The 17,225-nt window shown below is 37.8% G+C and overlaps 1 protein-coding gene across 1 annotated transcript in view; it reads left to right on the top strand.

Annotated features, from left to right (window-relative positions):
* Positions 1-8,351: 8,351 nt before the first annotated feature.
* cntnap2b (contactin associated protein 2b) overlaps positions 8,352-17,225 on the top strand; it is a 53,472-nt gene continuing 44,598 nt past the window's right edge. The window contains exons 1-2 of the mRNA XM_048164038.1: positions 8,352-8,493; positions 8,571-9,003. Coding sequence (XP_048019995.1) covers positions 8,488-8,493; positions 8,571-9,003 — 439 coding nt within the window. The 5' untranslated portion in view covers positions 8,352-8,487. The remainder of the gene's footprint in view (positions 8,494-8,570; positions 9,004-17,225) is intronic.

Below are 17,225 nucleotides of genomic sequence, written 5' to 3'. Positions count from 1 at the left end.
TTATGGACCGATTCAGTGAGTCAGAAACACAGCAGTGTAGTCCAATTCACGAACAAATGACTTTTACGGACCGATTCAGTGAGTCAAAAACACAGCAGTGTAGTCCGATTCACAATCAAATGACTATTACGGACCGATTCAGTGAGTCAAAAACACAGCAGTGTAGTCCGATTCACAAACAAATTACTCTTATGGACCGATTCAGTGAGTCAGAAACACAGCAGTGTAGTCCAATTCACGAACAAATGACTTTTACGGACCGATTCAGTGAGTCAAAAACACAGCAGTGTAGTCCGATTCACAATCAAATGACTATTACGGACTGATTCAGTGAGTCAAAAACACAGCAGTGTAGTCCGATTCACAAACAAATTACTCTTACGGACCGATTCAGTGAGTCAAAAACACACCAGTGTAGTCCGATTCACAAACAAATGACTTTTATGGACCGATTCAGTGAGTCAAAAACACACCAGTGTAGTCCAATTCACGAACAAATGACTTTTACGGACCGATCCAGTGAGTCAAAAACACAGCAGTGTAGTCCGATTCACAAACAAATGACTATTACGGACCGATTCAGTGAGTCAAAAACACACCAGTGTAGTCCGATTCACAAACAAATGACTTTTATGGACCGATTCAGTGAATCAAAAACACACCAGTGTAGTCCGATTCACAAACAAATTACTCTTATGGACCGATTCAGTGAGTCAGAAACACAGCAGTGTAGTTCGATTCACGTACAAATTACTTTTATGGACCGATTCAGTGAATCAAAAACACACCAGTGTAGTTCGATTCACGTACAAATGACTTTTATGGACCGATTCAGTGAATCAAAAACACACCAGTGTAGTCCGATTCACAAAGAAATTACTTTTATGGACTGATTCAGTGAGTCAAAAACACAGCAGTGTAGTCTGATTCACAAACAAATGACTTAAATGGACCAATACAGTGAGTCGAAAACACAGCAGTGTAGTCCGATTCACAAACAAATGACTATTATGGACCGATTCAGTGAGTCAAAAATACAGCAGTGTAGTCCGATTCATGTACAAATGACTCTTATGGACCGACTCAATGAATCAAAAACACACCAGGGCTGTGTTTCTCAAAAGCATTGTAAGCCTAAGTTGATTGTAGAGACCATTGGTGGCAAGTGTTCTATGATCAACTTAGGCTTATGATGCTTTTTGGAAACACAGCCCCGTGTGGTCTGATTCACAAACAAATGACTCTTATGGACCGACTCAGTGAATCAAAAACACACAGTGAATCAGTGTAGTTTTTCTCAGGCAGAAGAAGACTTTACTGAGCATGTGCTGATGAAGTGTCATCACTGGATTATTTTGTGTACTGTAAAATGTGTTAATATTTGTAGACATTTTTTCTGTTTTATTTAAGTTTTTATTTTTATTTCTGTATTTTGATTTATTTTTTCTGTTTATCCTAATGTACCACTGGCTGTTGTAAATCTTTTAAAAAAGAAGAAAAATATCAGCAAAATTTATGTTTTATATTTTAATAATGTCGATGGTTATTAGGAACATGATTGATAGGACTGGTACTGCATTTTTCCAGAGAACAAAGGGCTTAGAAAACATGTCTGAGATGTGGGTGTTTCCTGAGTTTGTTAGGGAGCTGAGAGAAGTGTTAGTTCCAGTAAAACCTTCTTACAGTGTTCTCATACGTTCCATGTAGAGAAAGAGTTTGGCACTCTGTCCTTTACTCTCAAAAGCACCACTGAGGAATAATGAGGCTGAGAGGTCTTTGTTCAGGTCGCCATGGCGACCCAGGAGGGCGATGGAAGGGTTCCAGGACCGCAGAGGGCTAAACCGGGGTTGACTAACCTATAAAAGAGCAGGAGATTTGTGTCTGCATGTGTATGTTTATTGTAAAAAGCAACCTTAAACTTACAACACCAGAAATCACTCCATTCTGTCCGCCTCTATCCTTCGTGTTTTTGCTCACATTTGCACCTTTTCTCCAGCCGCCCGTGGTCCTTTTTGTTTAGCACTGTGTTTGTGTAAATCTGTTGCCAAGCAGAGGGTGGATATTTTAAAGCTCAAGTTACAGTTGAATAAAAGGTCTAAAAATTACAAGACCTAAATCAAAATTTTTATAGTCCCATAAGTGTTTTTTCTTTCTTCTTTTCTATTTTTTTTTTTTGGACGTTTAACATTATAATACCAAGGTATGCTTTGATTTGTAAATGTTTCGTCATATGCTATTATGCACAGTATTTGCATGATGATTATAAAAAATATGCCATATACATTTGAACAATGACAATCTGTATCAATATATTTTGGCTGTATCCTTATGACCCTGATTTGCACAATGATTGAATATCTGTCAGTGACAGCTGTGTTTTATGCTTTCACATGCCAGGAGCAGATGGTTTTCTCATACATCTAACCTGAACACATATGATGAGATAAATGCTCTCGGTTTGTTTTTTATATGTTTTCAATAGTGATTTGTATTTATTTTCTTGTATTTAGGCTATTCATTCTGAGTACATTGTTGTTGAGGGTGAAGCCTCATCCTTCTCTATTGTTCAAAACAATGCATTCTTAAAAATAAAGTTTCTTTATTGGCATCTATGGTTCCAAGAACCTTTAACTTAACTAAAGGTTCTTTACAGTGGAAACAGGTTCTTTAGACTATTAAAATGTTCTTACACAAAAAAAAGGTTCTTTTTAAGAACTTCACTCAAAACTCCCTTTTTGAATCCTTCATTATTAAAGGGGACCTATTATGCCTATTTTTACAAGATGTAATATAAGTATATGCAAATGCAAATGAGATGCTGTTTCCCGCCCCACTTTCCAGAAGAGGGCGGAGCCTTTACAGCTCTTGCCTCCGATACTCTGCCAAAACCTAGGATGGCTTGAGAGTGAGTAAAGCTTGGGGTAATTTTCAATTGAAAGTGAACTAATCCACTTTCAGTAAGACAAAAAGTAAGACAATTAAGCAAAAACAGATATTAAAGGTGCTACAGAGGATGTTTTGTTTTATACATTTTTGCAATGTTATTTGAAACTGTCTTTACTAACTGATAAAAGACTATTTATTAGGTGCACTGAAAGGAATAATATTAATATACATCATCTGTGCACGAGGTAGGGCCTTAAAAACATCAGCCAATCGTTTACGCGATCATCGCGTAAACGATTGGCCCTCTGGCTTGTCAATCACTGCCATTATATTCCTTGTGAGAGACGTGCGCGGCTGCGCGCTCCAGTAACTTTCCACACTCCACAGGCGCCACATGCAATGTTTTTGTCAGGAGACAGGAGTAACAACTGCAGATTATGAGTTACCTGCGGTGAGTCCGACATAATGAATCCACAAACACGACACAGCGAATGCCGGTGGTAAACACTCGTGTTCCAATACTCGTGCACGAGTTTTGGGAGGCGCTCCCTCGAAATGAGCTGTGAAGGAGGGGGGTTGTTCTTACGCATGCGCTCATTTCAAAAACTCACTAACAGTCAGAAAAGATCCTCTGTAGCACCTTTAACACATATAACTGGGGTCAGTAGATCACTCAATTTACAATGTTTTCTACGGAGTGATCGTGGAAGTGTCTTCGGCTGTGGCTGTGAAATGCTGACATACACTGCAGGGCTGAATGGGGTTATCCAGGCAGAAGAGACTCAGAATTCACTGGCTTTAGCATACTACAGGACAAGGCAGACACTGCACAGCACAAATATACTCTCAGACAAGCAGCTTGCATGCCAAACATGGATCACCTATAGCTTTCCTGTTTTGCATTCCACTTAAGATGTGGTCAAACATCTTAAACGCACATGCCTTCACTGTGTATTACTGTAAATTAGATTAGTTTGAATTGTTTTCCATGCATTTACAGCTCAAATAACAGAGTGGAATGTGGAAAACTTTTTAGCTCGATTCCAGAAGGCTTTTATGTCTGTTGTTGTGTTATGATCATATTTTATTAAATCTGTGCAGCCCTTCAGATTTGTTTAATAGCAAAACATTGTTTTTACATTAAAAAGCAATGGGCATGAATTTTATCCACCTCAGACAGTGATGCAAAAATATAGAGCTTGCTTGCTGCACGTTTTTACTAGATGGTGTTTTGTCGCCCCTTAGTGGTTACTCTTTTATTTCTGTTGATTAAAGCATGTATTACAGAGAACAAAACATAAAATAATCAGCTTTTTACATCAGGTCTTTAGATTGGTGTCAGATCAAGCCCTTTTGACTCATATTGCAGGTGCTTAATCAAATTCTCTTGTTTTGGAAGCAGATGCTTTCTGAAGACAGTTTAAGGGAAAGGCTGAACTGTAGCACGTCACACTAGTAGACACCATTTGTTTCAATCATTAGCTACTTGGAAACAGTTTTGTTCTTGATTACCAAAGGACTCCGCTAATTGCCCCAGGGTATAATTAGTCTTCAATGAAATCATGTAGATTTCACAAATAATTTTCAAGCTGTTATTCTTTAGTTCACTTTATAAAAATGATTAAACTTAAAATATATATATATATATATATATATATATATATATATATATATATATATAAAATGATGTATTTTAATAAAGCATTTCTCTTTTTTTATTTATTTTTATTTCATTTGATGAATGCCTTTTCTTGAAGGGTTAATTCACCCAATAATGAAAAGTCTGTAATTTGCTCACCCTCATGTTGCTCCAAACCCATAAGACTTTCGTTCATCTTCGAAACACAAATGAAGATATATATATATATTGTCCTTCCATTGAAAGTCCACGCAAGTACCACTTTGACACTTTGAAAAGTTCATAAAGAGATTGTAAAACTAATCCATATGAATTGAGCGGTCTAGTTCAAAGTTTCTGAAGAGACACGATCACTTTATATGATGAACAGATTAAATTTAGGCTTTTATTCATAAACATTCATCAACTCACACATCAGTTGTGGTAAACGGAAGCTCAAGCATGTTCGCTTGATGTGCAAGAACCAATGAGGTTCATTCTTGTGTTACACAGCATGTTTGAGCTTCCGCAAGAAACAAATTAGGTTTGTTCTTATACGTCAAGCATGTATGATTGAGCTTCTGTTTATGTTCGCTGATCAATGTTTATATGCGAAGAAAAGCCTAAATTCAGTCTGTTCATCATATAAAACGATCGAGGCTCTTCAGAAAATTTGGACTAATCTGTTCAATTCATATGAATTAGGTTTATCCTTTTGATTCGTCAAATTGGTAGTTGCGTGGACCATCACTGGAGGGACAGAATTCTCTCAGATATCATTCAAAATATACAGTGGTGGTCAGAATTATTGGCACCCTTGGTAAATATGATCAAAGATTACTGTAAAAATAAATCTGCATTGTTTATCCTTTTGATCTTTAATTCATAAAATTAGCAAAAATCTAACCTTTCATTGAAGAAAAAGAATTGAAAGTGGGGGGAAAGTCACATTATGAAATAAATGTTTATATCCAAAACATGTTGGCCACAATTATTGGCACCCTTTTATTCAATCGTTTTTGCAACCTCCTTTTGCCAAGAAAACAGCTCTGACTCTTCTTCTATAATGCCTGATGAGTTTGGAGAACACCTGACGAGAGATCAGAGATCATTCCTTCATACAGAATCTCTCCAGAACCTTCAGATTCCAGCTCCATGTTGGTGCTTATTCTCTTCAGTTCACTCCACTCATTTTCTTTAGGGTTCAGGTCAGGGGACTGGGAAGACCATGGCAGAAGCTTCATTTTGTGCTCAGTGACACATTTTTGTGTTGGTTTTAATGGTTGTTTTGGATCATTGTCCTGATGGAAGATCCAAACACGGCCCATTATTGGATTTCTAGCAGAAGCGGTCAGGTTTTGATTTTTTATCTGTTGATATTTAGTAGAATCCATGATACCATGTATCTAAACAAGATGTCCAGGACCTCCAGCAGAAAAATAGGCCCACAACATTAAAGATCCAGCAGTATATTTAACCGTGGGCATGGGGTACTTTTTATCCATGTGTGCACCAAACCCATCTGGTGGGTTTGCTGCCAAAAAGCTCTTTTTTTAGTTTCATCTGACCATAGAAGCCGGTCCTCTTTGAAGTTCCAGTTTTGTCTGACAACTGAATATGCTTAAGATTGTTTCTGGATGAGAGCAGAGGATTTTTGGGTGAACTATCCCTTTAACAAATTGTAAGGCAGAGTGACAGTTTCTGACAGTGACTGAAACCAATCAACATTTTCATACTTTTAAAAAAGTTTTCTAAAATGCTATCTTAAATGGATATTCACTCAAAAATTACAATTTTCATCATTTACACACTCATGTCACACCCATGTGACTTAGTAGAACACAAATGAGCTTTTGTACACCTGTAATAATCTTTTAGCCCTAATGTAGGCCTTTGCGCCAAAATGTGTTGTCTCTCTCCATTTCGCAAGTGTTGCTGATATTGTCACAAAATTCCTTTGCTTTTCTTCCACACACCTTGTTGAATAACAACATTTCTGTTGAACACAACAGGAGTTATGCAGAACATCCAAACTGCACTTTTAAATACAAACCCGATTCCAAAAAAGTTGGGACACTGTACAAATTGTGAATAAAAACAAGAATGCAATGATGTGGAAGTTTAAAATTTCAATATTATATTCAGAATACAACATAGATGACATATCAAATGTTTAAACTGAGAAAGTGAGTATCATTTTAAGGGAATAATAAGTTGATTTTAAATTTCATGATATCAACACATCTCAAAAAAGTTGGGACAAGGCCATGTTTACCACTGTGTGGCATCCCCTCTTCTTTTTATAACAGTCTGCAAACGTCTGGGGACTGAGGAGACAAGTTGCTCAAGTTTAGGAATAGGAATGTTGTCCCATTCTTGTCTAACACAGGCTTCTAGTTGCTCAACTGTCTTAGGTCTTCTTTGTCGCATCTTCCTCTTTATGATGTGCCAAATGTTTTCTATGGGTGAAAGATCTGGACTGCAGGCTGGCCATTTCAGTACCCGGATCCTTCTTTTACACAGCCATGATTGATGCAGTATGTGGTCTGGCATTGTCATGTTGGAAAATGCAAGGTCTTCCCTGAAAGAGACGATGTCTGGATGGGAGCATATGTTGTTCTAGAACTTGGGTATACCTTTCAGCGTTGATGGTGCCTTTCCAGATGTTGGAAAGTAAGCTGCCCATGCCACACACACTCATGCAACCCCATACCATCAGAGATGCAGGCTTCTGAACTGAGCGCTGATAACAACTTGGGTTGTCCTTGTCCTCTTTAGCCTGGATGGCATGCTGTCCCACTTTTTCCAAAAAGAACTTCAAATTTTGATTCGTCTGACCACAGAACAGTTTTCCTCTTTGCCACAGTCCATTTTAAATGGCCCAGAGAAAACACCTGTGCTTCTGGATCATGTTTAGATATGGCTTCTTTTTTTACCTATAGAGTTTTAGCCGGCAACGGCGAATGGCACGGTGGATTGTGTTCACCAACAATGTTTTCTGGAAGTATTCCTGAGCCCATGTTGTGATTTCCATTGCAGTAGCATTCCTGTATGTGATGCAGTGCCGTCTAAGGGCCCGAAGATCACAGGCATCCAGTATGGTTTTCCGGCCTTGACCCTTACGCACAGAGATTGTTCCAGATTCTCTGAATCTTTGGATGATATTATGCACTGTAGATGATGATAACTTCAAACTCTTTGCAATTTTTCTCTGAGAAACTCCTTTCTGATATTGCTCCATTATTTTTCGCCGCAGCATTGGGGGAATTGGTGATCCTCTGCCCATCTTGACTTCTGAGAGACACTGCCACTCTGAGAGGCTCTTTTTATACCCAATCATGTTGCCAATTGACCTAATAAGTTGCAAATTGGTCCTCCAGCTGTTCCTTATATGTACATTTATCTTTTCCGGCCTCTTATTGCTACCTGTCCCAACTTTTTTGGAATGTGTAGCTCTCATGAAATCCAAAATGAGCCAATATTTGGCATGACATTTCAAAATGTCTCACTTTCAACATTTGATATGTTATCTATATTCTATTGTGAATAAAATATAAGTTTATGAGATTTGTAAATTATTGCATTCCTTTTTTATTCACAATTTGTACAGTGTCCCAACTTTTTTGTAATCGGGTTTGTACATTGAAAGCATATGGTGACACAATTAGAATTGGTAAATGAATAAAACGTGAATGTAGCTTACCAAGGGCTCCAAAAGGCAAGGCTTTTATAATTCTAAATCCACCTGATGGCATTTATGCAAATGACATTTCTTTTAATTGAGATTATCAGTGTATAACCATTTAAAGTTTAGTCTATTTCTCACATTAAGCTATATATAGGCTTCAGAAGACTTGGAGTGGAGTGCACAAGTCATGTGCACTATATTTATGACACTTTTTCCCCATTCACAGCATGAACACTCATCAAAACCTCTTGTTTTGTGTTACGTTCAAGAATAAAACATTCATGTTTGGAACCACATGACGGTAAGTATCATAAACGCTTCATTTTTGCCTGCACTAGCCCTTTAAGAATCGTCAACCCCTCTCTTCATATCTTTCAGCGGCTCATTGAGCCTTACTGCGCAGGTGGACTGTACCACTTTCACCTGCAGAGGGGGGAAACGCGAGACCTCATTAACTTCAGCACCTGGACAGCGACCGTCCCGGAAACCCTCCTCTGGTGTAACAATGCGAGCATTCAGTGGAACGATATTCCTCCAAGACATGCTTTGACAAACAATGCGATTTCCGAGACCTTTTCTTGCTGGGATAAACAGAAAGCTGGCTGTATTGCGCACGTATATCTCGCAGAAACAGCGCCAGTCCTGAGGCTTCCCTTCCGCGCAGGGAGGGTGCGAATGAAGGAAGGACAAAACGCCGCGGTTCTCTTTGTTTACATCGGAAAAAAAGTGAGAATGCGACGGATTGTCGGACTGGAGGTGCCGCTGATATTGTGGATATGGAGTGTTTATGTGAAGCTCAGCGCAGGAGCCCGTAAGTACATGAATGTGTGCGTGTGTATATGTGTGTGTTCAATGATCTTATTATGCGTCAGCATGTGACTCTTCATCTATTCAACATCAACACTTTATTAGGTTGCACTTTTAAATGCCTGGTTGAAACAGAGTAAAATGATACCATTTAAATCATGCGCGCAGGTTTATTAATAAAAAAGACCTCAGAAGTTGATTTATGCATGCCATATGGTCGTATGAGATTTCATGCATTAATGCTCTTCTGGTTGCATGGGAGCATCTTGGGAATATCAGCGTTTTGTTGTTTAGTTATCCGTCTATGTGGGTGTTTCATAAGCTTTGTTTATGATTATGAAATATGGTGCTCAGTTGCTGTAGTAGGTGGCTCTCAAAAAGTTTTGGATTAAAAAAAAATAGATAAGAGCATATGCATCTTTTTAAATGCACCATGATTGCATCACTGTAAAAAAAATGCAAAGTTGAACCTTAAAGAATTATTTTAAATTTAAATTAAATCTCTGTATTTAAATTGATTCAGATTAAAAATTGTTGATTTAATTCAGATTTATGAAGCACATTTATTTAGGTTAGCTGGCAGTGTTTACCCAGTGCTACTGATGTTAACTGTAGTGTCTTTCTTTCTGAGTCAAGTATTGATGGATGCTGTAGTTGATGCTGTCAGTTTTCCTTTGGCTATTATAGATCAGTGTCATATGCTAATGGAAAATACAGGTCAAAGCTCTCTGAAGAAATTGTTCTGCAGCAATAACATGTAGCCTCATTTTCCACATGGGGTAACACATGAATAAATAATACTTAAAAGAGATATGTGGACATGTTGGCGCCCTTTAATATAGTACATACAAAAGAAACACACACAAAACAAAAAAAGAAAGAAAGATAAAGGGGTGATTGAGAGGATAACTAAAACCCAAAGCTGCATCACAGAAACCGGAGATGCACTAGGAGAAAATGTGGAGCTGCACATGTGGTGTGCCACCTACGGTGGATTAGTTTACTGTTAATTTATTCATCTCAGATTATTATGTCAAATTTACACTGCCCGGCCCCAAAAAAGTCATTGTTTGGATTTAAATAGGCAAATACATACATCATAGAGTCTATGACTAGATCATTATTGCAGTGATTATTATGTTTCTAGCTGGTTATATGTTTGGGAACAGTTTTTTAACCCTAATTAATGGAGCGTGTAGCTTTTTATTTTTTAAACAACCATGCAGGAAGATGTATGAGAAAGCAAAGATTCATCAGGCTCAAATTTTGAAAGTATGTGGGAATTGGCACATGAATTGGCACCTCTGACCTTAAATTCAGTGTAAGTCTTTGGGATGTGCTGAAGGAGACTTTACAGAGTGCTCACCTCTTGCATTGTCAACACAAGATCTTGACCAAAAATGTATGCACCTATTGATGGAAATAAATGTTGTGATGTTATTTCCATCAAGAGGTGCATACATTTTTGTGTAAATTCATTTAATTCTGATTATACAAGATTTATCTGCAGACATTGTAAGGCTCTGGGGGGAAAAAATGGTGTACTTTGAAACAATTTTCACTTAGAAATTTTTAGAGAATTCAAGTGAAAATTGTTTCTAGTAAAATAGATGGCAAGTAACACATTAAACATGAATATTTTGAAGTAGAAAGACTGAAATAGTGTTAAGTAGTGTTGTCAAAAGTACCGACTTCGGTACTGAAATTTAAAAAATGTGATGCTTTGAGCGCTGTTGAGCCTTTTCATTATCATCTCTGATTGGCCATTGTGTTCACGAGTTCAACAGATATGTCTGTGATTGGCTACAATGATCAACGCTTCAAAAACACGTTGTAAATAGAGATCAATGATGCTCTTCACTGAGCGCTTACACAGATAAAAAGCAGGTGTCTATCTGCGGACCCGTCCGCTGCTTTCAAATGCTCCCGCTTTCAAAACACTTTCAAATTCAAACACTTCCATGTGCTTTCAAACGCTCCCATACGTTGATCATTGTAGCCAATCACAGACATATATGTTGAGCGCATGAACACAACGACCAATCAGAGGTGTTTACGAATCCACTCAACAGCACTCAAAGCGTCACATTTTTAACATTTCAGTACCGACTTGGTATAAAAGTCGGTACTTTTGACAACACTTGTGTTAAGTAGTATTAACATGCAGTCCTCCAATCATTTTTGTTTCATTTACAACGTTATTTTACAGTGTTGTAAATAAAGTGTAATGGAATAACCCAGTTTTTAACCACTGTGGCAACATTTTCATGAGAAATGAGAGTGATCACTCACTCATAGACTACTTATAGAAGCCAAACATAAAACTTTTGAACATGGAAATCCATTAAACTAAAGACAAGACTTTTAGACATCAAACAGTGTATTAGAGGGTGAGTTTTTGATTTTTGGGCCAAGCCTTTCCCCATACTTTTGGGGAGTATAGTGTACAAGTGGCAAGTTAAAAAGTCTATCTGTAAAAATATGTTATTGGGGAAATTAAACCAAATCTTCATTTACTCGCCATCATGTTGTTCCTAATCTGTATGACTTGCTTTCATGTTCAGGAAGCAAAAGAAGATATTTTAAACATTGTGGTCCAAAATCGTTGGACCCCACTGACTTTCATTGTATGAACAAAATTTTATCTTTTATGTTTTTTTATGTTCCACAGAAGAGAGAAAGTCATACAGGTTTGCAACAACATGTAGCATGAGTTATATTTGCAATTAAACCATGGCTGTTTCTGATATAATTTCTCCTTATTCTAACTGTGGCAATAAAACATTTATGAAATAGACTGATTCTGATCTGCAATACAGACAGAGATGAATACGATCCGATTCAGCTCTCCTATTGGTTGTTGCAGCGACTCTAGATCAGTACCACTGTGTTTTGTGATGCTAATGAGGAAGCTCATTTAGATTCGGCACCTGCCATCTTGATTTGTCGTAGCGCGTGCCGCCCCCGTCATATCACCCCTCCCCCATTCACCAGGCACCTCCCTTTGTCCACCGGAGATGGACACGAGTGAACAAAAGCCTCAGCATGTTCCAAGCAATGAGTATATAAAGCACACACTCCCTAAGCACTTCACGCTCCGTCTCTGTACTGTCACACCTGCAGGGGTTGGTGGTTATTTTGGTTAGCTGGTCGTTCATAAACAAGGTGGACGTTTAGTCAGTGGTTCGTCGTGGGCACTGTAGAGCAGTTTCTAAGACAGTAGAAGTGTTTAAAACAACAGAAACTATGGATAGATGGATTGTGCTTACAGATATCATATATGATACCCTCACAGAAAACCTTCTGCATTTTTACATGTTCAAAAAACATAATTTAGTGTGAATTATAAGCTGTTTTCCTCATGGCGACCAAAAAACATCCTGGTATTACTATCCTTTGGGGACATTCTATGCTGATTTAAATAAAACAGTTGTATTATTGAAATTTTTCTACTGCAATACATTAAAGAATATGGAAATTACAGTAATAGAATCTAGCAAGTGATTTAAAAAAAATCTAAATTAAAACTCATTTTTTATGGCAAAATGTGCTTAATTGTCATAAAAGTAATATAATATAAAAAAAACCCATTACTGTTCCTGTTAATTTTATTCATACAAAATTAAAAAAAAAATTCTTTTTAATTTTTGGAGTAAATGTGACATGGGCGTGTTTTTGTGAGATTCCCCCATTATGCCTCTAGGCCTTCATTTACTCCCCCTCTCTGATTATCACCAACAGTCCCAACATGCTCCATGAATCTGAATCACAGATTCACTGAGGGAGACGCGAATGACACAAAGCCTTCCGGCAGGCCCTCCTCCCCATCCAGGCTTTAAGAGCTCATGTTTTTAATCAAATCCCAATTTATGAACAATCCCCCATGAACAGATGTGGTTTGGAGAGCAAGAGGAGGCAAACAAAGGCCAATTGCGATGACCTGTCAACTCATTAATTCAAGATGTGGCTGTTGACTGTAGCTTCATAATTGACATCTACACCACAAAGGTAATTAAACATTTTGACTTAGAGCAGATGCTGGCTCACATGAGCAGGATTCAGCCATGAGTAAAACAGATTTTAGTGTCTTAATACTCACTTTATGGAGTTTCAATGGGATTATCATTCCAGGGAATTGTTGACTCTTTTTTCTTTTTTTATGACCATGAATTCCAAGCAAAATTTCCATAAGACTTTTATTAAAGAGGCTTTTATTGCTTTATTATATATTTTTGAATCTGACTTGAGCCTATTTTTGAAAAGAGTTTTTGTATACAGTATGTTGTTTTCACTTAAATACATAGCGCAACTGCTCAGATTGAATTCTTATACAAATCAAAACCTTTTTGTCATCTTAGTGATGTTTCTCAAGTAAACTTATCCTGTTTTCAGATATTTTAACTGGAAAATGAAACAAAAATGCTCATTAAGAATATGATTTTTGCAGTGCATAATATGGCATACTTTTAAATCTTAAAGGTAGGGTAGGCAATTTCGGAGAGGCTAGCAATAGCAAGCTAGCTTTGAAAGCATGAGATCCCAGCCTAACTTCAGAGCGTTTCGAAAGCCACGCCTTCTCCAAAACACATGAACGCGCACAGCAGAGTCTGCAAAGCTTTAAAGGTGCCCTAGAACTTTTTTAAAAGATGTAATATAAGTCTAAGGTGTCCCCTGAATGTGTCTGTGAAGTTTCAGCTCAAAATACCCCATAGATTTTTTTTTAAAGTCGGCATGAAATCAAAATTGACAATTCTTATTTTTTTATGGAATATTGTAGTATTTATTATCAATAATTTATCCGTGAACTTCATTATTTTTTTAAAATTCATGTGCCCTCATAATCTTTAATCAAAATCATTAACCTCCCATCCCCCTTCAAGACGACTCATCGTCTCTTCCTGTCACATGCTATGGCGCGAGGGTGGAGCTATCAGGAATTGCAGTGACGTATGGGGTAAATGCTGTGCTTCACTTTATAGAGATTAATGCATTAACCACCGCTGATGCCAGTCATTGGGGTGTACAGTAAACATGGAAAGGAACCTGTCAGTCAGGCTGTGTGTCCACTGGAGCAGAGCAAGCAACCAGAGCATTTTTAGATTCATTCTTATGGAAGTTGAGAGTCACTTAACTTACGCGCGGCCCAACTTCCATAGGAACGAACGGAAAACACTCGCACTTTTAACCGCTCGCTCCATGCCAACGGACACACACCATCAGTCAGAAAGTCAGTCAGTCTCTCTCGCTGTTTAGTGCCGTTAACCGTCCTTGTCATCCTCAATACAGCTCTTACAGTAACGTGAGTGCTCGGAGTGAGTAATTCATATCTGCCTCCATTTTGTTAGCAACGCCCAACTTCCAATCAATTCCCGAAGGACGAAATCAAGTCCCGCCCTCTCATTTCAGATGCTGTTTCACTTGGATAGATGTCACAGTACAGAAGAAAAGACAATCGCAACTTCCGTTTCATGTCGACTTTAATTAATTTTTTTAACTGCCTATTTTGGGGCATCATTAACTATGCACCAATATATAGGTTGCGGCCCCTTTAATTCTCGTGCTCCCCCTCCCCCGGAGCTCGTGCTTGCCTTGAACAGCATAAACAAAGTTCACACAGCTAATATAACCCTCAAAATGAATCTTTACAAGATGTTCGTCATGCATGCTGCATGCATCGGATCATGTGAGTATTGTATTTATTTGGATGTTTACATTTGGTTCTGAATGAGTTTGATAGTGCTCCGTGGCTAAAGATAACATTACACACTGTTGGAGAGATTTATAAAGAATGAAGTTGTGTTTATGAATTATACAGACTGCAAGTGTTTAAAAATGAAAACAGCGACGGCTCTTGTCTCCGTGAATACAGTAAGAAACGATGGTAACTTTAACCACATTTAACAGTACATTAGCAACATGCTAACGAAACATTTAGAAAGACAATTTACAAATGTTATCATGGATCATGTCAGTTGTTATTGCTCCATCTGCCATTTTTCGCTATTATCCTTGCTTGCTTACCTAGTCTGATGATTCAGCTGTGCACAGATCCAGATGTTTTGCCCTTGTATAATGGCTTGAACATGAGCTGGCATATGCAAATATTGGGGTCATACATATTAATGATCCCGACTGTTACGTAACAGTCTGTGTTATGTTGAGATTCGCCTGTTCTTCGGAGGTCTTTTAAACAAATGAGATTTACATAAGAAGGAGGAAACAATGGAGTTTGAAACTCAGTGTATGTCTTTTCCATGTACTGAAATCTTGTTATTCAACTGTGCCAATATAAATTCAATATTTAATTCTAGGGCACCTTTAAATGACCAAAGCACATAACATTAGAATAACAATGAAAGTAAACAACTTAGAGAGCTCTTACTTGTACCACCTGTCTGCTGCATACTAATTTTGACGTTGATAGTGTTGCTATACACATAAATCTGAGTCTGAGGACGTGAACAGCCCTGGGTAGAACGTTACGTGTTGCCATCTCATAATTACAGTAACAACATAGTGTGAACGCAGCATAAACTTGTTGTTTTAGTTCAGGAGGAGCTGTAAAAGGCGGCTGCTGTTTGTTTGTGGTGCTCAGTGACTGTCTGTCTACAACTCTGCATAGCCTTAAAGACCGCGCTGATGACATGTGATGTCTGCGCGAGCAGGTGCGTGGAGGTATGGAAATGCATATATTGACAGACAGGTAGGACATCCTATCATCACATCATTGTTATTTTTTGGTCCTGAGACTTCCACAGAAGATATATGTACATTTTTTTACACTATTATTGATTGCTATCAGGATGTGAAGAGAGTTTCATCCAGTAAAACAAAAAATTGCCTACCCTACCTTTAAATGTAGAAGCTATAGTTTAGATTTAGCATACTCAACCAACTTCTTTTCAAGTTCATTCACAAGATGCTGCAGTATAGCGCATCTACAGGCTGCCTACGGACTGTCTGATTCATACTGCTCACAAAAATGGTGAGAGCTTTCCAAAATCACAAGCTTTTTATATGTCCTCTGAGATGGAAAGTTGAGTGTGAAGGTAACAGGCTGCAACAGAGCGCTTCAGAGGAACTACTAGTCTGGCATGGTTTGCAAAAGTCTCTGCAAGACTATAGCAGAGTTACTTTAATAATTTGATCATTTTGCATTCTTGTTGATTATGTCTTACTCTCATGGGTGTATAGTTACTGAAAACTTATGCTGCATGGCTTTAAAAGAAGGCAGGAATTATGCATTTTGCAATTCGCTGATATGTAAACTCTACTTTTGCCACTTTCTCGCATTTTTGGAGACAATGAGCAGTAAGTGAGTATCAGGAAGTTATAATATTGTTCCAAACCGTTATTTTCTGTGAAAGACAGAAGCACAGTCGAGGTGGATGTTGATAATATAATGTCATAGGTTCTCAAGTATCTTTTAATCAAACATCATGACTTCAAACCTTCTCCATATTTGATCTGAGAGCTGCAGCGCTGACACCTGAACAATCAGTAGCATGACAAACATCTCTCTTATGTTGCAATTTCCATGTATTCAACTCACAATTCCTTTTACTCCGGTGGGTTTTCATTAATGTGGCTAATACTTGAATAGATATGTCAGCAGAATAGACATGCAGCATTTGTCTCCTGAATTTTATCTCTTTTGACATTGATTGGTTCCTCCAAGTAATTTCATAATTAAATTTCCTCTGTATGCGTCTGTTACTGCAGGTATCAGCAAGCAGAGGAAATCATTGAAATATGATATTGTTTTTAAGATTATCAATATGGAATTATATATCTGTACATGAAACAAATAGTGTCTCATTGCTGATTACTAATAGTGTTTGGTAGCAGATACTGTTCGTTCAGGATTTGTCAACTATACATACATGTTTGAAGGCATGGCCATATTGTTTTTTCAGATGGTTTGACAGATAATTAGATAGATTGATAAATGGGAACCTCACTAATGTATCCACCAATAGGAAAAGGACACATTTTCATTAAGGTGACCTTAACTCACCAATGTGACTGGTAGGGCATTGCTATTCAGTTGCTAGGGGGTTCTTTGGGGAGGCTTGCTGCACAATTTGAGGCATCATTCACATGCAGATGAACCTGTAGGTACATAAAGTTTTTGTGATGGTTGCGTCTGAGTGAGAAAAAAATTAATGTAATTTGAAAGTAGTAGTCATTGAATGTATTTTGTCCCAAAGCAATGATATCCATAGT

Source organism: Megalobrama amblycephala, linkage group LG17 (genome assembly GCF_018812025.1).
Source record: "Megalobrama amblycephala isolate DHTTF-2021 linkage group LG17, ASM1881202v1, whole genome shotgun sequence".
NCBI classification, from domain to species: Eukaryota; Metazoa; Chordata; class Actinopteri; order Cypriniformes; family Xenocyprididae; genus Megalobrama; species Megalobrama amblycephala.
This window is presented reverse-complemented; position numbering and strand designations above follow the sequence as displayed.